At 38.4% G+C, this 21067-nt stretch overlaps 1 protein-coding gene across 1 annotated transcript in view; it reads right to left on the bottom strand.

Moving 5' to 3' along the window:
- Window positions 1–263: 263 nt before the first annotated feature.
- The window catches only part of PIGK (phosphatidylinositol glycan anchor biosynthesis class K), a 71091-nt gene continuing 50287 nt past the window's right edge, over window positions 264–21067 (bottom strand). The window contains exon 11 of the mRNA XM_074597588.1: window positions 264–888. Within this exon, the coding sequence (XP_074453689.1) occupies window positions 772–888 (117 nt within the window). The 3' untranslated portion in view covers window positions 264–771. The remainder of the gene's footprint in view (window positions 889–21067) is intronic.

Raw genomic sequence — 21067 nt, 5'->3', positions numbered from 1 at the left:
CGTCTTCTGCAAAAATCCAGTGCACTCAAAATCCTGAAAGCACCCAACTCCGTATTTATGGAGTGAAAATACAGCGCCTATGAAGGGTTCCTCTTGGACATGGATAAGTTGTAGTTTCACTTTTTTTGAAGTAGATTCAATGAGGTCATCATATATTTTTGTTTCACCAAATCATAGAATCCTAGACTCAAAACTGCCTAAGGTGAAAGGACTGATCTAAGGGTTGTATTTAACAGGAAAGAAAAACGGACAGTGAAAAAAAATCCATATATTCTAGAGGATTTTTATTTTTGTGAATAAAGCTTTCAATACATCATGCCAAAGTCTGCAAAGTGGCTTATGTTTTTATTGATAAAATGACATCTTAAATAACGTTCTGCACAATGTCTAGTTCTTTAGTGATAGCTTGACTACTTCTAAGATTTACTTTGAAGTATGGGGGGAAAATTTGCCCATTTACAATTCACAATCAACCTCAGAAATTCTGTTACTATGTTTAGGTCCCCCTTTAAGTTTAACCAGGAAGAAAAATTGCTCAGAAAAGCATTAAAATATGTTTAAAACAAGACAAAGTGACAAAAACGTTAAACATTAAAACCATTTGTTAGACTATTTTCAGAAAAGGAGGCAGAAGAGACGCCTTCAGAAGAACCTTTAGAAGCGAGAGCTCAACACCGTTTCTCACTACGACTCTAATACACGTACGGAGCACTCAGATGACACCGATGAAGCCAAAGTAGCAGTCAACGCAATCATCTTGCTTGCTCGAATTCAGAAGATGTGTTTCATGTGCTTGATTCCATATGTTTTGAAGAAAACCATGATGATCAATGCCCAGAGTCCTAAAATAAATCCTCCAGGAGGATGCCAGTCCTTTTGTTTTGGTTTCTGAAAAAAAGAAAAAAAAAAAACAACAAAAAGAAAAAGAATTTGTACTTAGTTTTCACATTAAACAGGCACTGTGTCTATAAAGTGGTAAAAAAAATAATCCTTCCAGTAGAGAAAAATACCAACAAGCTGTATTTCTTCACACAGTAGAAGCATCTTTCTCCTTGATGTGGTGGAAAGGCTGGCGGGAGGTGAGCTGCCACTCAAGCAGGGAGGTTACGTACCACAAAAAGGCCACCAGAACTGTGCCTGAGACACCACTTTGATGGCTGCGTATCAGCGTTGTGGGACACGTTCAAACTCATTTGTTTGGACAGGATTTCTCATATCTGGTCTCATGTTAATACAAGAGAAAAATGCTACGTGTATGAAAAACAGTTCCTACAAGTGAAAATGTGTAAGAGAAAAGCCAGAGTTGTTTTTCCACTATTATGTGAATAAACAGATATCTAACCACATAAGGAACTAACATTCATTACTACAGGAATATCATAGAACAAAATAGGATTGTTTTTAATGTCAATCACATTTCCCAGGGGCCTCATTGAGTCTAACTGCCTTTCTTTAATGCAGAAATATATTCTGCAATTCAAATACCTGTCCCTTCAACAATTTTTTCCATCTTCAGTAAAAAGCAATTTGTTGAGGTCTTTTCTATCTCACACTTAGCAGTAAGACAAGATAAAACTTGTCTGTCCTCTTTTTCCTCATATTTAAAAAAAAAAATCAGATACTCCATATTCCGTGAGAAATGGACTGTAGAAGATAAGGGCTGCTATGTGCCCCAAGATCTGTCTCTGAGGCTAAGAATATGGTGAAGCTATATGAATGCAAAATTTTAGTTAAGAATATCATAACAAAAATATCAGAATTACAGTATTTAGAAGTATAACTCAGTCCCCCATGCCTGTGCCTACTCTTGCCCTCAGCAGGTATGTTTTACAGCTCTTCTAGGCAGACAGAGATGATTTACTATTACAATAATAAATACTGACGTGCTTGTTGAGCTTTTTATTCCTGTCTTGCTGAAAGATTTGCACTATTTTGTCCTCATACAGGACCAGACACAAGGGGCACAGAGAGCATTTTGGTTTTGTTGCATTTAAGTCAAAGCTTAAATTATCTTCCTGCCACACGAATAACTATTAAAAAAGCTGGTACCGTTTCTATTTCTGCGTGAATCTGCATACAGAAGCTTGTCGTTCTCCACTAAACGTACCAGGTGGCTGGTGAACTTTAATGCAATAAGGAACAGTTTGGAGCGTCTGTTCTTTCAAAACAGCTTTCCTATCAACAAGAAAACAATGTTTGTTGATTGCTCAGCTCTCATTTTCTAAGCTATGTAGTTTTAGCTTTAGGATTTTTCTGTAAGCATCATGCTCTTAATTAAAAAGTATAACAAATAGCCATGTCGCCTGAGACACCGGAAGAATTTGACACTCTGAAACATTAATGATTTTACTCTGATAGAGGAATCACAGAGCCAGCATTATAATTTACATCAACAACAACAAAACCAAAGATAGGCACAGAGATGGTGTCTACATATGCAAACCACTCCGTTTCCTAAGAAGCGCTCATCAGCTGCAGCGTACGTGCTGTTGGTAATTTGCCACCTCGCTGATACTCGCAAGCACGCATCTCCACATCAACATCTCAGGAAATCAACTCCGCGTGTTCAAAAAGGCTGCCAGCACACCTCGCTTCTCAAAGTAACAGCACACGACACTTCTCCACACAAAGGAACTTTCTTGTTTAAATCCTCCTAATTAACCCGTAACTTCGTATGCATATTGCAGTGCCCGTTTCATCAATCTCTTTGTACTATCAATCTTTTCTTTCTTGGATCTCCGACAAATTCCTTACCACAAAGTGGCACCTGACCCTTCTAGACAAATGACTTCAATTTGCAGTCAGTGACACTAAAAGCCTCTCTCTCCTATTTTGTATAGAACACGTAATTTAATTTCTTTAAAGAATTTATATGAATAAATATTTATAAGGTGATCTATGAGTATGGTTTTACATTTTGTCATGCCATGTACTGAAGCCTCCATGGAATTCCGCAAGCAAACGGAGGCCAGTGCAGCAATGGCTCCGTGCTGGGAAATCAAGGACACACGTATAGTCAGTTTAAAGCCATGGGATGCAACGTTAAAATGTGAAGGATTAAAAACATGAAGGCACAGCAAAAAACCACGTATGAGTCTATACAAGAGCTACATACTTCATAATCCTAAAAATAAATTACCTTAATGAGAAAGATTTACGGACCCAGAAACTGAAATCCACAAATACATATTAAACCTCAATAAAAGGCCAAAGAGATGCAACTCTGCTGTAGATCTGTAAGTCAATAGTGAGGTTAATTGAGCACAAAATTATATTGAAATATGCCAGTATTTTCCACTAGGGGCATACAGACATCAAAACCTTATGAATTCCTAATCCAAGATTACACAGATTCATGTTTAAACCTACAAAGTATACCTGGAAGAGTTGAAATACATAATTTTCTTTATATTAACTTGATCATCGATTCCCAAGAAAGTTCATCACTGAATTAGAAACGTAATTAGCTTTCTAATTGACAAGTTCATCCTTCTAAAATCATAACAAATATAGCACAGAAAACGTCAATAACCAATCTTTGCCCAGCCGGACACGTTAGCTAAGCAGCAAAGAGCACTGAAGTAGTTCCTTTACAAAGTGCTGCATTTTGCATCTGCGAATCAAACCCACCTACGTGTAAGACAGAGTCGCTGCTTCTGCGAATTACACCAGCGAATTCTACTTGTAGCACTGGCTGGCAGAGAGCCTTCAGCCGGCACCGTTGTACCAGCAGACCCAACAATTCTCTCCCCTTGGCACGGCTGTGCCACTGCCGCAAGCGCTGCCCCATACCTGTGTCCGCGCGGCATCGCCCCGAGCCGTCACCGCCAGCAGCCTCCCATAACCGCGGCAGAGGCCAGGGCGGGATGTCCTGCCATAACCGTACGGGCGCCTCGCTCTATTCCTGCAGAAGCTGCATTGACTACTTCGTGCAAGCAGGCAGCGAAGAGTCACAGAAATCACTCCTGGAGGGGAAAAAACTACTAAAGTGCAAGAGAATCGCTTTAAAACCAAATGAAAAACTTTCCTTTTTAGATCCACACACTGGACAAAGGTTGAGAAAAGAGAGAATTTCTTTCTATGCTTATACTAGTTCTGCGGCCATAAGCAATCCCTAGATAAACTGTCGCTTTGCATCGATTTTAGGACTGATCAGAAAGCATTACCAAACATAAAGTTTTTCCCAGATTCAGTATTTATCCTATGAACATTCCATAGTTCAGGGTCTTATTCCAACAAATGTCTGTGAAAGTCAGGCAATTTTTGAAAGTCAGGCATTTTCTCACTTATGAGAAAATGCTAAATGGACAAAAAATGTTAAATGTTGCAGTATTTTAATTTGCAATTAATTATGTATCTTTATAATGCCTAAATTGATACGAGAATGCATACTATTAAAAGACTACAGATTGGCTGCAGTACTTACAAATTATGCACAGCCTTCTTGTAATTTGGGATGGATCTGGAGGAGCAGACGCAGCAGCTCTTTTTTGGCCCAAGTTATTCTGAATTTCATTGTTGTATTACCCACCTCAGAACTTCACGTACCGAGCGCTGCTTCAGTAGCTGACATATTTAGGTTTTGTGATCTACGCCACAATACGACCCCATTATAAACGCCCTCTTTACCCCTACAATAATAGCAGTAACGCACAGGTGAAACGCACATATAAAATGGTAAAATGTGTCATGAACAAATACATTTAGCAGCTTAAGGGCGAGTCATTATCGAATTGCTGGAGATTCCAAATTAAAAAGATAGGTAGCTAAGCAACAGCAAGCTTCCTCCTGTGAACAGTTTTCTGTTGTACGCTCTCTAGTTCTGGTCGACTCATTATCCCGTGGAACTTAAAAACAGTTAACAGAGAGTTGCTCCAAGTACTGCAATTAAGGAGAGGATAAAACAGTGTATTTTCAAACTGGATGGGCCTGTAGGGACCCAAATGGAAAGTATCCAAGACTTTCAATGAAGGTGTTTCATAAAACATGCAATGCTTGTTACTCCAATTAAAATTAGCTTTTTGCAAAAAATAATACAAAACTAGTAAAGCTGAAGTGGCAATTAGATTAAGAATGGTTTAATTTTAAAATGTTTCATCAGAACAGAAATAAGATTTAAAACATCACGTATTAACATTTCATGTGGAAAACGCTAATCCAACCCTACAGTCCAACAGAACTCCCTCTGCATTAGTGTCCTCAATAAGGACAAAAACACTGGTACAGAAAGCGTTGGGTTAAACTCAGAATCCACACTGGGATGGCGGCAGTAGAGAAAGCAGCGCACAGTATTGTAGTCAGAAATGTAGTAATTCCCAAATGGAAAAGGGATACGCAAATTCTTCAGTCTCCTCCAGCAGCTTACTCCAAAGAGGGCTTTAAGAAAGTAGGCAAAAACCTTAAAGATGAACGTGCACACCATCCGTGCCATGGGGGATGTTCTCCCCAACCTGAGGCAGATGGTGTGTGTTTGTACCACAGGTGCAAAACAGCCGTGTGTAATGGCACAAAAATAAACCATTAGAAGTGCTGTCTTCCAACGAGTCCATCAAAGCGGCAGCTATCGTATTTCAAACTAAGCCCTGCTTGATTCTCTCTGGAGTTTCAGTGCAGAGTGCCCTAGACCCAGTTTTGGCCTGTTTATTGCAGCTCACATGGCATGAAATACCGCCCCAGATTCTGAGGCTTCCCGGCCAGCAGCAGCAGCTCCTGCACTGGGGGGAATCCCGTGCACATCCTCTGTGGAGTTCTCCACCTCTACTTGCCTGGGGGGCAGCAAGCACTCGCAGGGAAGTGAAGCAGGTTTGCTGCTTCTCTGTGCAGCGCTCCCCGCCATCGTGAGATCATTGGGGTGAATTTTATGTCTTTTGGGGGGTAAATTTCCAAATTCTCTTCTTGGTCATTCTCCATTTAAATGTACATTTCTATTTCTTCCATTGCAATACTAAAGGTTTTCTTTCTTGTTTCTCAAGATACTTAATTTTATGTTAGGGGCCGCGTTAAAGACCAACACTGAAATAAAGATCCACATTTCAAAACAGGTCTTTGAAATCCAAGGCCAATCTCAGATCCAAAACTGAAAACAACCTGCCTGCTTCTCGTCTCAGAAAAAGCCCAGTGATCTCAAACTGAAGGACAAGGAAGCTCCTTGGAAGAGCCAAATTCTACTATGCCGATAGCACATTATATATTTCCTAGAGGCACTCCATAACAATTCCGCTACTTGCAATTCAAAATTGCAAACTGGGTAATCCTCTCGATTCTTATGACAAAGCACACAGCAAAGTTTAATTTTGGAATGAATTTCTATGTATCACAAGCAAATCACAGCATTAAGTATGTCCTCAAAGCTTTTAGCACAAGTCTGCACTTCTAATTTGCCAGTTACAATTTTGATTCGGGGTCCTCACAGGGGTGTGGGGGAAATCAAATAATTCCAGCCATCTAGCAAGAGTTTAATCCTCTTTTGTGCCCACAGCAAGATTAAAGTAATAAGAGAACTCCAACATAAATCGTGCCTGTTTAATCTGCAAAACAATTTAAAGTACTTTTGTCTAATCTCCCAGTTTGTATTTATTAACCACTGTGCCATGATTACTGATATCTCCAATATTAATAAAACTATGAAAAAAGTTCACTCGTCAACAACAGAAACTCATGGAGGATACAGGGAAGAACAGCAGTTAAACTAAATTAACATATCAATGCCTACAACCGCATTTTAAATATTGACTTTGAAAACTGCATAATCACCATAACACAAACCACAATACTGCTATGATAGCTTCAGTTTTTCATTTCCTTCTAAAATATGTAATCTATAAGGGCTTTTTAGAAATGAACTTCTACTTCAAAAATGGCTGCTCACTTATTATTCTCTACTTTCAGTGTTATCTCTCGGCATTACATCGCGCTTTAAAGTGCTTTTAGTTGTTAAACAATTATTCATCAATCTTCCAACCTGTGACACAATACATAATACACTTCTCATCAAAGGGAGCTTTCCCAGCACCTGGGACCCAGTGCAGTGTAATTCCCAGGGAAGCCAGCACTCCGAGGAATGACGCCCGCCTGGCAAACACAACAGGGACTCTACCGGGGGGCCTCCAAACCAAGGTGTGGGATTTGCTACATCCAAAGCTAACAAACACAGTGCTGTATGGGCAGCAGTAACCATCCGTACCTATCTTTGATGGACGGACCTCTGCTGAGGGACACGGGCTGAGCTCTCACCTGCTCAGCTGCCGGTGAGTTACGTTGCAGAACTCGTGTATGCTTTAGGGTGGAGATTTAAAAAGTCACAATACAAAGTTGCACTTAGAAAAAAACCCAACTACGCCTATTTAAGGCATATTAAGCAAACTGGGTTCTTTTGTATTTTAATCCAGTTAATACTGTTATAGGAAGCCATGATCGTGATTTTGCACAAAAGGGCACCTAAATCTACAGCAAATACGTGAATGACATTTGCATACACAAAGCTTCACGACAACCAAAGCATGCAAAAACAGAAGATGAGCAGCTCAATTAAGGAGACTCAGTATTCAAAATTTGGCCACCGCTAATTTGAGAAGCATCCTTCTTTTTTAATATGTTTGTATTTAATTAATTTAAACAAGAAAAGGACTATTAGCAAAAACAAGACTAAAGGCATTCAACACGCAGTGCTCTGCCACAAACAGAAAGATAAACCTCTTGGGGTCCTTACACTAAAGGGGGCCAGAAAATAACAAAAATACACACTAGCAAGGCAGACGTCAGTGGAGAGGACCTGCAAAAATGATCAGATATAAAAGCAACCCCTTTGCTGCACTTGGGGTTAAGCAGACAGGAACATCAGCTGCAAAGAACAAAGGAGGTGAAAAGGGTGTGTAGAGGCTGCTCGAGGGACAAAGATATTTTGTATTCACAAAAATACAATTCTGTAAATAGGGACAAGCTATTCTCAGAGTACTATTCTTCCAAGCAGCATGCACCGCTCACTTTCTCCCAGGAAAAGATTATCTCCAAGTCATCTAGGGTGCAGATCTTGTTCATAGAAATACGTCGTCATGTTGCCAGCAGGAGCAGAACCAGAACCAACCTCTCAGCTCAGCAGAGACGAGGCAGTGGGAGAGCATGGATGGCTCCTGCCTGTTTCAGTCTGGGATGGTTTCTCCAAGTGCCGGCCTCCCCCAGCCCAGCCTTTCCAAGGAGCACAGCACGCCCGCTTCCTCCTTGGAAACCTGACTTGGATTCCCCATAGTGTCTCTCTGGACCACAAGGTGAGCCCATTCAAATGCTTTTAAACCAATATGCTCCGAGGCGGGTTTTTTTTCTTAATCTCGTAAAATTAATTGCATGCCTTAGAACTTCCATTATGAAGTATAATTTGGATCATTCAAATTCAAACGAAGTTGTTTCTATTTATATGGAGAAACCACGATGTTCATAAATTATTATGCTATTCCTTTCATAGTAGTAGTGATGCTTCTAACCACACATTCTTTTTCTGGATATCCCATGAGTATCTACTCATTTATTTCCAGGTGGCAGGCTGTATTAACAACAGATGTTAGACAACATTAGATCTTATACTCAGTATGCCATATTGAGTACAAAATCTAATCAAATATCTCAACAGCTACATTTTAAGAAACCGGAATCCAAATAAATAGTGCTTATTCACGTAATTTTACTGCTCTTTTTTTTAAATCTCTACAACTATAATTTAAAAAGTTCTCCTTTGCCCTGAGCTGTGTGCTACATTATACATGTGTGCAGTAGAGCTCCATATTTTCTATCTCCAGCTTGCACAACTCAAAACAGAAGGCATGAAAAAATGGATGGAGGGAGAAGCAGGGCTGAGGCAAAATGTGCCCATACATTTATATGAGCAAGATCAAATATGGCTGTGTTTTTATTGCAAAACGTTTTCATTTTCAGTGAGAAACCAGTGTACTACAGCTGGTGATATATCAGTTTGTTCCCCACCACCACCCAGTTTTTAAAGGTGATTGTTGTATTCACTAGTTTTGCACTCATATGCTAGACAAGTATTCTCACCCAAGTGTACTTTGTACCTACTCTCTACGTGAGCAGGAGAAAAAGAAAAAGGAAAATGAAAAAGAACTATTCTGAAATATCAACCTAATACTTTTGGTTACTGTGGCTGCTATGCAACCTCAAAAACAGATCATAAAACACGGACACAGCAGTAATACAGACACTTATTTAGTAGTTGCACATAATTACACACACACCAGAAAGCCACTTCTGTTATGCTGGTACGTCAAAGAACAAGGAGTCACAGAGAGCGATCCATTACTGTGAAGAGTTTTTGTAGGCAGCTGCCATTGAGAAAGAATGGCAGATTTATGGTATCATAAATATTCACTGTTCCTACACAACATTTGCGTGACACTGGATTCATCAGTTGAATGCTACATGGGGCTCAACAAAGACCATCTTTTTGGAAGAATAAATGGGCGTAGCTGGGTATACACCCCCCCGGATTACCACATGCAATACATATAGTATCAACATCCTTCCAAAAGGGTAAGTCTTTAAAAAAGATAAAACCACAAACGGTCTTATCTAATGGCAAACCAGCTGCACTTTTTCTGCCTACCATCTAAACTAACCACAGGTTCCGGCCCTACTGCTGTCATGTTGTCACTTGGTCCCCTGTAAGTACTAGTCATCATCTGTTTGTCAGCCATGTATTTGTAGATGGCATTTCACATGAGGCACTCCATCCTGAAAAGATGTGCTCACTCTCTATATTCACAGAGTCCCACCACTGGAGCTAGGCTTCTCCAGGAGCACCGAGCCAGAGGAGACAGCTGTCACTGCCCGGTTCTCTCGCCCTGGGGGACGGCTGAGGGGAGGAGGGGGCTGGCTATGGCAAGGTGCCGCACACCGAGCAAGGAAGCCACCCACTACAGTAGTAATTGCGTGTGCCAAGATGAATCACAACCTTGCACAAAGAATTTGCGCAGGAACCATGATGTGGGATGCTGTCTTGTCTGTCCAACAGTGTGAACACAACTGCTCCATTACTGGAGTCTTCATTCATTTACCCCTTCCATGCATTCTTCAAATGGAAATGATTTCATCAAATTTCAACCCTCTGAGTTATTTAGGAAAACAGTTCTAGACAGAGCACTAGAGAGCAGCCTGCCAATATCTCTATCTCTGGCCATTCATCAGTCCTGTCAAGAGCTTGTGAGTTACACTGCCGTGCTCCTCACAGCATGCTACTGAAGAGTAAACAAAATATAATTAACTTAACACAAAAAAATCACCAATAACACCTCACTAAGTTTACACGGTTAAGTGGGATAAATGTGTGAATATATTTGGAGCTAACAGTGCCTTCACCTGAGGAAAAATGTTCAGAAGGTATCTTCCATCACAGCACTGCAAAATATGTCAAGCTAAGATTGGTAACATTTATATTTCTTCCTTATCAATGTGAGCTTATTGGTAACAGCTCCTTCTTACACTGCATAAGTTCAGAAGAAATATGGTAGATAGAAAAAAAACCTAGCAAAACTGTTACTGCTAATTTTACTACTCACTGAAATACCATTTAAATACACACTGTCTATCAGAGAAGCTTTCATGTGTAAACAATAAAAAAGTAATGATTAATAAAACCTGTACAAGGTTATGCGAGAAATGAAAATGTTACACAACACTGAACTGACACCAGAAAATGGAATTAAATCTTGCATCTTGGACAACCTACTATAACATACTTCAATAATCTGCTTTATATAGAAAGGTCCTGATCCTACACATATTTAGTGACCGCTAACACAAACCAAGTCAGGAATTTAGTCTTACAGTCAAATTACACATGTGGTTACACACACATGTTGTTTCTATGCCCAGTGCAATCAGTATTAAGCAACAAAATGAGGAATAAAGACTCAGAAATACTTTGCCCTTTGCCTAAGGATTTAACGGCATCCCCTCCTTTCCCTCCACCCCACACATACATCCATGCACACACTTGGCTTTCTTATTCCTGGCATTATTATTCCAGGGACACAAATACAAAACACCAGAAACCTGTGAATTGGAGAGGTAATTTAAGAGCCAGAATGGATGCTGACCCCCCTATCCAGGCCTGCACAACCATATTGTACTTTCAGTTGGGTAGTTCCTCTTCACAGCTTTTGGGGAGGGAAGAGGTAAGGAAGAATCAGACCACAGGCTCTAAGGTACAAGGTAAGAGAAACTGGAAGTGGGTCTTGACAGAAGCCATTCGGCAGCATCAGGAGAAGTGATAAAGCAGAATATGCCTCATCCCTGTCATACAGCAGATCTCCATCTTTTCACATCTTTTGTCTGCTGCGGACTAAGCCGGAAAAATTCTGAACAAATTGGGCATTATTTGGGAATGCCAAAGACGGCGCTCTCATAGCCCAAAGAGGCTTCTGCAGAAAAATCAGCTGAACAGTAGGAAAGATGCCATTTCTCTGTACATAAAAATGAAAGCTTCACTAATCAATGACCACCTAAGAGTACGGCTTACTTTCACATTTGCCAGTAAGTCTCATTCCAAACGCAAAGCCTGTTCCACCAGAGACTTCTCCTATGGAACAGCAAAACTGATCACCAAAATGAAAGCAACTCTGGAGCAGTATTTCTTCTGTTAAATACTGTATTTACTAAAAGAAAAAGTGATTTAATTTACCATTAAAAGTTCTGCTAAGTCAGTTTTCTTCTAATTAGGGAAGTCCTAAAACTTGTTTAAATCAAGCATAATTTTTAAACTACTACCCTAGCACTTTATAGGCTGTTATGATATAGACAAGATTTATATTTTTTTAATTCAATAAGAATTAACAAAATAAATGTAGCAGTAGCTCTTCATTCCATGATATTTTCAGCTTTTAATTTACATTAAAAGACAATGAATAAAGTTACTAAGTAATTTTTTTTTTTAAATGTAGACTTTTACTGCTACGGTTTACTATAATAATAATGAAGATTATAGTTGCTACAACCCGAAAATTCTATTGCTAGAAATTATGCTTTCTCACTAAGGTTTTTGTGGTTTAATTGTCTTCATCTAATATTGATATTTGGCACTTGGATGTAATTAAGAATAGGGGAACCATTCTTAGAATGCTATTCCAATCCATTAGGCAAATCTTCTCACTATGATATGAAAATTTTCATCTACTTAATTAGCACACCTACTTCTTCCAAGCTTAAGTGCACCTAAGCTATATTTTATGATGGCCGAAGGAAAAAAAAAAAACCCACAACACATCAATTATGCCTCCACTCAATTGTACAACTATTTTAAAATGTGTGAACAGTTAAGACAAAATTGAAAAATTACCATAATAGGCTTTTGACACTTCCCTCCTTAAGCAAAAATTAATTCTAACTCCCTGTTTTTATGCAAAGCCTTTATAATTTCTCTAATCTTGAGTTCCCATGAGAGAGAACACAATACTTTCAAGTACAAGAGTGTGAGGCTTGGCATCTTCTCTTTTTAGTTATGCAGTTTATTTGATGGAAGTCTAAACCACTAAGCCTCCCTTTGTGCTTAATATAAGCCTTCCTCAGTGGAAATACAAGTTAATTTAAGTAAAATGAAGTTTTAGGAAGAATGCATTCTCTTGTACAGAAAGCTTCACTACAGCAAAGCTTTTTTAAATGCAGCATCTGTTTCCTGAATTGCTCTAGAACCCGTAATAAAAATGAACTAAAAAGAAGCAAAATTTTAAAAAAGTACTTTACATGTGAAACACCACAAACGTAAAAACAGTCTAATGGAGTAACTTATTCATCATTTTACTACATGTTTTTCAGCTTCATCTTGCATTGTGCATGAAGACGCTCTATCAGTGTAATGAATTAGCATGTTCTAAGCGTAAGATATTAAGCGTCTTCTGTTTTATTAACGGTGACTATTATTAAACCTACTGCTTATGTTACAAAAGTAAATCAGCCATACTGCTGGTATACACTTCCACATACAGTAAGGTGCGTGGATCACATACTAAATTCACCGAGTTATTTCATACGTTTCTTTGCCCTCAACCACAGGTGAAATATTTGTACATCAGATACTGTGCTACAGCAGCACACGGTGTATTATGATGCCTACAAACCTATTAAGGTCACAGAAAGCTTGTGCATATATTTAGTCTATTCCCATGTGAGGCAGAGGTGTATTATTTGCATACCATTATGCACTGAAAAACCTATTCAGTTATCCCCACTGGAGACGACTCACCACAGTGACCTAAATAGTATTCACTTTTTCAATATTTGAAGGAACGGCAAATAAATGGGACCCGGTGCAGACAAATCGAAAAAGACTCAGAACATCTAAGAATCCAGGTTATAAATGACAAATGCAAATGAGCACAGACCAGCATATCACAAAAAAATCTCATGGAAGAATGATGAAAAAAAGTGAATTATATGCTTAATAGAGGACTACAATGTTGAGAGTGAAAATGGCTGGAGAGATAATTTTAGCAAAACAGCTCTGACATTAGCCACAAAGGAGACCGCAAAGGAGAGCAAAGAGTCTCAAATCACAGAACTCACTTAAAAATAACCTCCTTACAGTTGCAGTGACAGCAGCAGTGCTAACAGCAGCCGCCCAAAACAAAGTGAGATAGCTATTGATATTTTATCTATAGCACTGTGCAACAATTCACATTTCGTTAGTAATTGAAACCCCTGGGACACGTACATATTGCTTCTTCAATAACAGCTGTAATATTGTGCATACTTTCTGTAATCATGTACATGTACTAACACACCGTAATTGTCCTCCTCATTTATATTCCCCCCATAATTACAATATTTTGATTAAACATCTACCAGCCTCTACTCACTGCCTTTTTCTAGTCATTCTTCCTGATTTCAATATAGCCACAAAGAAAGGGGAATATAAATAAAGTATCTACGTACTCTGTGCAGAAAGTCAGAAGAGATTAACATAACGGCCCTTTATGGCCTTAGCCTACAAATCAGAATCTCTCACTGTTAACCTTATTTTGCTTTTTGCCAACATGCTGTATGAAGTTTACTTTAATCTGTAAGCATTTTTGAACCTCTCTCTTTCTGTAAGGCTCTAAGCATAGATAAAGCACAAGAGAAACAGTAACCACAGTCTTAAAATCACAGTTGTGAGCAAGTTGTAAAGCACGAGAAAAAGGTTTCATGTCACAGTCTAGTTCAAAGCCAACAGAAAGATCAATAGTGCATATTGAAAGGTTTGTGCGTACAAGATCGTCAAACACACGGCTGATTCACATGAAAAAAACACAAAACTTTTTTTTTAATATAAAAAATGTAATAATTTTTAGAATTCATGGTTATACAGCTACTACTGACCCTTTAAATGCAGTTATTTGAAGTTCAGATGAGTAAACCAAAAAGATCTACAGCACTCTATAAAGCCTGACATGTTACAGTCACTTTCTGAACTTCTTCCTTCATTTTACATCTTAGATAGTGCTTATTAAAAAGAAACGATTACAGGAATTACCTCTTAAAGAAGCTGCAAATCCAACGCGGCACCTCTAACAATTATAGCTACTATAGAGCCAGGGTATCTTCTAATATATATTTTTTAACAGTACGTCTGACAATTCTATACGCTGGTGGGTATGAAACTGATGTCTCATAATCCATGAAATGGATGACCCTACATTCACATATAATGCCTCATATTACCAGTATTCTCAAGGGCAAACCGAGCACTCCCATGATACGTGCGAAAGCTTTGAATTTATTTCCATTTCAACTTTCCAGAGTAACAATTATTTTCACTCTCTCTTTCCTGCTCATGAGAAACAAACAAAAATTTTCAGGGAATATACATACACTTTCTCAATTTTGGCTGATACTGCCTGTTCTAGTTAGCTTTAGAAATTCTGTAGTCACGTACCCAGCCAGGCTGAAAACTGCCTGTTTTTTTGTAAGCAGTAGATTTCAGCTCACTGCTGTGCTTAATGAGCGTAGGACTCCAACAGCAATGGGGGAGAGTGGAGTGTGGCCACTGGAGGGGCAGCCCCTAGTTAAATTGCTCCAAGCTGCCTGTCAAACTGATCTTCCATCCTGTGCCAAAGAAGAATGAAGATACAATGCCAATCTTTAAATGTAAGGGTTTTCAGGGAAAGAGAAAAAAAAAGACACGACCTCAGAAAACGGAACAGTTCGGTGCTAAACTTCATTGTCCGAACTGTTGGATCTGTACAGCCTAAAATGGTCATTTTGAAAAGACGGCACCAGTTGCATCCATTTCTGCTCTTGCATCTCCCCAAAGAGGTGACTATCTTTGAGGGAGAGCATGGTCTAGGGGTTACCGTCATCTTCTGGGTGCCAGTTCTGTGAAGAAGTGATAAATTCACTTTCCAAGACATGACAGCAGAGACTGGACTCTACTGATGCCCAGGCGAGCTAATAATGTAAACACACATCAAAGAGAACATTTTGATAACTGCTTAACTAACTGTTCCTAACAGAGCTGTGCAATAGGAAAAAAAGAGATAATTTTTTTATTCTTTTTAAAATATACTTCAGTTGCATTTAAAAAAAAAAATGCACGGAAGGAGGTAAAGTTACACGTTTTAATGCATAAACAGGGAAGAAAGGGTGGACCATGCATGCAACGCTTCTGGCAAGAAAAAGCTACCATCCTCCACCTCTAATATCTCTGGGCAGCTGGAACAGGACACGGCGAAGTTCCCCCTTCTTGGCTTACAGAAAACATTCAGTGTGGTATTTCTAGTAGGAAACAGTTAAAAACAAGAACCCCACAACTGACTGTTCAGGTTCCTCGCGCAAGATACCTTTCAATGCCTTTAGTTAATTCAATCCTTTGTACTCAGCTATAATTGGAAGAATTTAATACTACATTCAGTTCCCCTGTAATGCTCAGTCAGCAACAACAAACTCTCATGCTTCTTTTCTGGCTCTGCCAAGCAGTGTTGCGTGCAGACAAAAGAAGAGTTCCCCATGCATGAATATTTTGGTAGTCTGTCCTTACAGAAATTAAGTTGCTCATAATTACAGCAAAATTTTTAAGATTTGGCAGGCAGCATTTGAAAGAAAAATAATTCTAAGATACTTATCTTTATTGTGTCTTGAAGACTAAGAGAAGAGCTTCCACCTAATATTTCAACTTAAAGATATAAAGAAGGAGAACCTTCCCTGTGGTTGAGAAACAGTAAAATAATGATCCTGGAGAAGCAGAGAGTGATGACCCACAACAGTCCTTTAATGGGAATATGGAAGAAAAGAGACTGCTTTATTAGGGCTCTGCTTCCAGAGGGTTTCCCTCATAATCAGATGAAAAACATAACAAAATAAAAGCAGCTGCGCCTTGACTGTAAAAACATCATCACTAATTTATGCTAACTCTACATCATTGTCTGCTGTGATCAGAAAGCAGTGATGAGAAAAATCAACAGCAAATCAAAAAATTATAGTTTAAATCTTTGATAAAAATGTTTTACGCTACACTCAGAAATATGTTCCACTTCAGGAGTGTTACAACTTTGCCTACGAGATTTCATTCGGCTAATGTGCTACTGAATTTCTGAATAAGAAAAACAAGAGAGACAATCTTACTGTCTGTGTGGACTACCAGCTTACGTATGAGGGTGCTGAATACCACCACTAACTATGCATTAGTTCACTAGATGAAAAAATGCCTGAAAATGTTACTGGTTTAATGTTTTGCTAGTAAAAGATCTGTACCAGCTACAACCAGGTCAAGAATGTGTTTGGTGATTTCTTGGAGTGAGTCAGAGAAACAGGAGACTATTCCATTCTTAATATATTACTTACAGAAAACAGTACTATCAAAATAATTAAGCACTCATTCTCTAGATTTAAAGGTAGACATTAAATACATTACATGACTCATACACACAGCAAGACTGCTACTCATGATTTTTTTAATCAACCTTAATATGAGAAGAAATATTAGGGAGTGAACTTCAAAGCACCAATACGCACCAAGTAGCACACAGTGTTGGCAGGAGTATCTTTGCTGCTCTAGGACATACTTGGTTTGGTGGTTGGCAAAACCGTGCACTAATAGCTTTTCCCAGAAAGTTTATTTTGCTCCTTTTGAGCACAGAGTTTTCTACTAGGTGGCACTCAATTCAAAGGAAGCCAAAAGATTTAAATAATCTCTAACTTACACAACAGTGAGAGAAATTAAGTCCACATACCGTATATAAATTAGGGAAAGAAGCAAGTTCTTATTTACTGGATAACATCCAGTCATTATTCAATTTGAGACCACTTCCAGTTATAAGATGAGTTATAAAATGCAGGCAAACCATCTCTAGGTTACACAATTCACAAACATATGTTTAATACAGAAAAGAAAAGAAATTGCAAAAAAAAAAAAATCTTAGTAAAACACATTGATTTCTAACTCCTGTACACCTCAAACGCCCTAGATGAAGACAGGCTGGTTCAGCAAAAGGCGTACAGCGCACCTGGGCTTAGTTCTGCACATGAACATAGTCAGAATGCCTGAGCCCCAAAAAGGACTGCAGGTCAGCTGGTGAGGAAGAGGATGTTGACAGATTTCCATGACACGCATCAGAAACAGTTTTTCTCACCTCTAGTCTGGAGGAGACAGACATGAACATGCCAGAACAGGCTGCTGTTCTCCACATACTCCAACGCGGCCAGAAGTGGCAGTGGTAAGGGGACAGCACTGCCTTCACCATGTTGCTCAGAACTGCAAAAGTAAAACCTGACTAGGCAGGTGTCCTCGTGCAAAGTGACATGCCACAAGGCTTTTTGTTGGGTAGCCACGTAATGTATTTTGTCAAAATATAATTGAATTCAGAAGTGAGAGCACTTTCTAATCTTTGATATGAAAAATTCAATTTTCAGTCATCCTGAAAAAATACAGTTCCGACAAAGAAAAGCATTCCTGTGTCTGTACCAACAGGTGCAACAAAATTTGGACCTTTTTGTGAAAGGTCATACTCTGTCTCTGACATCACCTAGCTGAATACTATGACCAGGGTTTTAAAAAGCAAACTATTCTTTAAAGCTGTTTTCAAACACAGCTACATGGATAGATTTTCAGAGAATGTATAAGTATCTGTGTCTGAAACTTTACACATCCAACCGGACACATCTAAGCGTCACAAGTTGCTTTTGAACCTCTTAGCCTGTAAAGACACAGTAAAATGCAAGTATTATTTATCAAAGTACTTTAAAACTTTTAACAAATTATTATCCATAAACCAAAATTACTGTCTGCATTAAAAAAAAAAATCAAAATCTGTGCTACTGCTGTGCTATTAAACACCTGGCATAGTTGACCAAAGTTCTGAACACCACTAGTGGTTTCTATAAGACATAAATAGGAACCAAGACTCCACCATCAGAACAGCCGAAGACTGAGTGCAAGAGGCCCCCCCTTGGAACGGAACAACTGCTATCGGGCAGCTACGAGGCGAGGGGCAAGGCACCAGTGTGGTCCCTGAGTTTTAAAGTTATGCTTTCAAGACTCTATCAGTATGCGACGGGTTAATTTTCATATCGAGCATTTCACAAAGATTGTAAGCCACATAAAACCACTTTAATTTAATGTCTGTGAAAACATTTAAGACTAAGAGCTAAAATTGTTGTGTTATAGATAATCAAAAAATACTTCAAAAAAATCTATACAACATGGTGTGTTCTATTTTCTTAATACTGTTTCAACAATTTCTGCCAAATGCTGCTAAAGAAAACCTCTCTCAATTAAATCAGCGTGAAACAGGAATAGCATCAACAAATGCAATAAACTAACACCCCTCTACTATGTGAGAATGAGGTCCCGAGGATGAATAAAAACTAATCTTCAAAGCAAAATTATTTTTTGGGGGGAGGGAGAGGGGAGTGGAGCAAACTCGTTACAGAAGCAAAGAAATTATGGAAACAAAGACCTTCTTGCAAGACTTAATGCAGAACTGCAACTCTCCATCCATCTTTGATGACCATCAGCCTGGCCATCTATAACTCTGCAGATCCCTCACCCATCTTCTTCCTTACATTTCTTACTTCATTTCCCTTATTGTGGAGTGCAGTCAATACCCTCAAACTAGACTGAATGTGGAAACTCCTTAACGTCCCCTGAGTCTAAACTCAGCAAAGCTAATGGTGCTCACGTGAGTTGCTCAACTGAAATCTGGAATCAAGAGACATATTTACTCATCAGGGTTAGCGTGAGCTTCCAGTAAACTCCTGAGACTATAAAAGGCATTTTTCACTAAGGCTTCTACAGAGAGGCTACAGAAACACACCGGCTAAAAACTCTACAAATAAACAAACTTAACACAGACCTTCAAAAGGAAACTCAATCTAATTTAATTGGAAAGTATATCTAACATTCCCCCATGCATTCCCTGACATGAGAAAACACCTAGGAACTCTTTATTTTTAAGTAAACGTGCAACTGTAAACCATGTCAAATTTTAAGTAAACTGTGCAATCACCATGATGGGCTGGAAGTTAGTTTCCTGAAATACCATCCTATTTTAAAAGCATGTTAATTTATCTGCTCAACATTTTAATGGACTAAAATAAGTATGCAAGTTGATTGTGCCCTGAATTTGCTGTTTCAGTCTGTTTTCAATTATAACAACATCATGAGATCTGGCATTTACCCACTGAAATGTGCCTCTCGTCAATAAAACAGTCTTCCATCAGTAAGACACCTGTAACAATTTAAGTCTCTTCAATATCCTAAATCCCAGTTAGACAAAATATATTAACACATAGTGACATTCAGAGCATAAGCGTTGGCACTAAAGTTACTTTTATTAAAATACCTTGCTGAACTGGAAGGACAGCAATGAATATCCTTTACGATAAATGAAAACAATCTTCCCAAATGCAGTTTCTCCTGTTCTTTCACCAGACCCGTTTCAACTAAAGACAAGTGCAGAATTAAACTCATCTCTCCTTTTTCTCCCTACCTTTTTTTTTTGTACTATTCCTGAACTTACTCTAAGTAGCAGCATTGTATGCACAGCTGTACACAAAGAATCTCCTTAAAAAGTGTGTCTTCTGTGGATATTCCTCTGAAAGCTCCACTTTTGCCATTTTAGAAGTTTGTATTAATGACTGCATTCCTTTACCAAGCACTAGCGGTTTTTTATTTCAGTTAAAAGCCCACATTTTTCCTTTTTGTTTTTGAAAATGGAGAAAGCTACTTTGTTAACAAATTTCTGATTTTGGTTCATGTCTGAAAACTGGTGGCTTAAATGTTAGTGTTAGTTTTCATTCTGCTATTTATTTTCATTTCTTCACATTCGTCTTTTTAATTAGCCATAGTATAATGCATTAAATATAACACATTTCTCAAAATTGGAGCTGTGAACTTTATAGGGTTGTTATTCTTTTGTTTTTATACTGCTATAATAATAAATAATTACTAGTGTCATAAAGTTTAAGATCAATCCCAAAATCAAATTCTGGGTCTCCTTTCCTTAAATACTTTAGGATGTAGCAAGCCTGAAATTTTCTTGTGGAAAAAAACAGATTAGAAATCAAAAGGTAATTTCTGTTCATTAGTACAATATTTTTTCAAGTGTCAGAGATGAAGTACTGAAGTGAATGTTATAAATCGCATGTAAATGCCCGAGAAAACCATGTAGACTTTTAGAAGCGTTCAGAGTTTACTGTGAAATTTTAATAGAATTAGCAGCCATGTTGGCTACTAACTACAATTAAAATGTAGTTTGGCATTATACCGATTTAGGATACCTGTCTACCATTGTGAAGTTTTAATACATTATACATTACTGATGCCTTTATTTGCACCTAGAGGTAAACAAAACATGGGTTAACATAAAAGAAATCTTACATATGATATAGAAAGAACGGCGAAGGCCCATACTTAAGACAGTGATCACCCATTTGGAAAAAGCATCACAACACCACAAATACTATCCACTGTTTTTACTCATGTTGGGTTTTATTTCTTATAATTTATTCCTTTTTTCTTGAAGTAAAAAATACTTGTTCATATAAACTTAATATGGCCCTTGCACTCCATGTCCCAATTGTCACAGGTCCC

The sequence above is a fragment of the Larus michahellis genome, chromosome 8 (genome assembly GCF_964199755.1).
Source record: "Larus michahellis chromosome 8, bLarMic1.1, whole genome shotgun sequence".
In the NCBI taxonomy this organism is placed as follows: domain Eukaryota; kingdom Metazoa; phylum Chordata; class Aves; order Charadriiformes; family Laridae; genus Larus; species Larus michahellis.
This window is presented reverse-complemented; position numbering and strand designations above follow the sequence as displayed.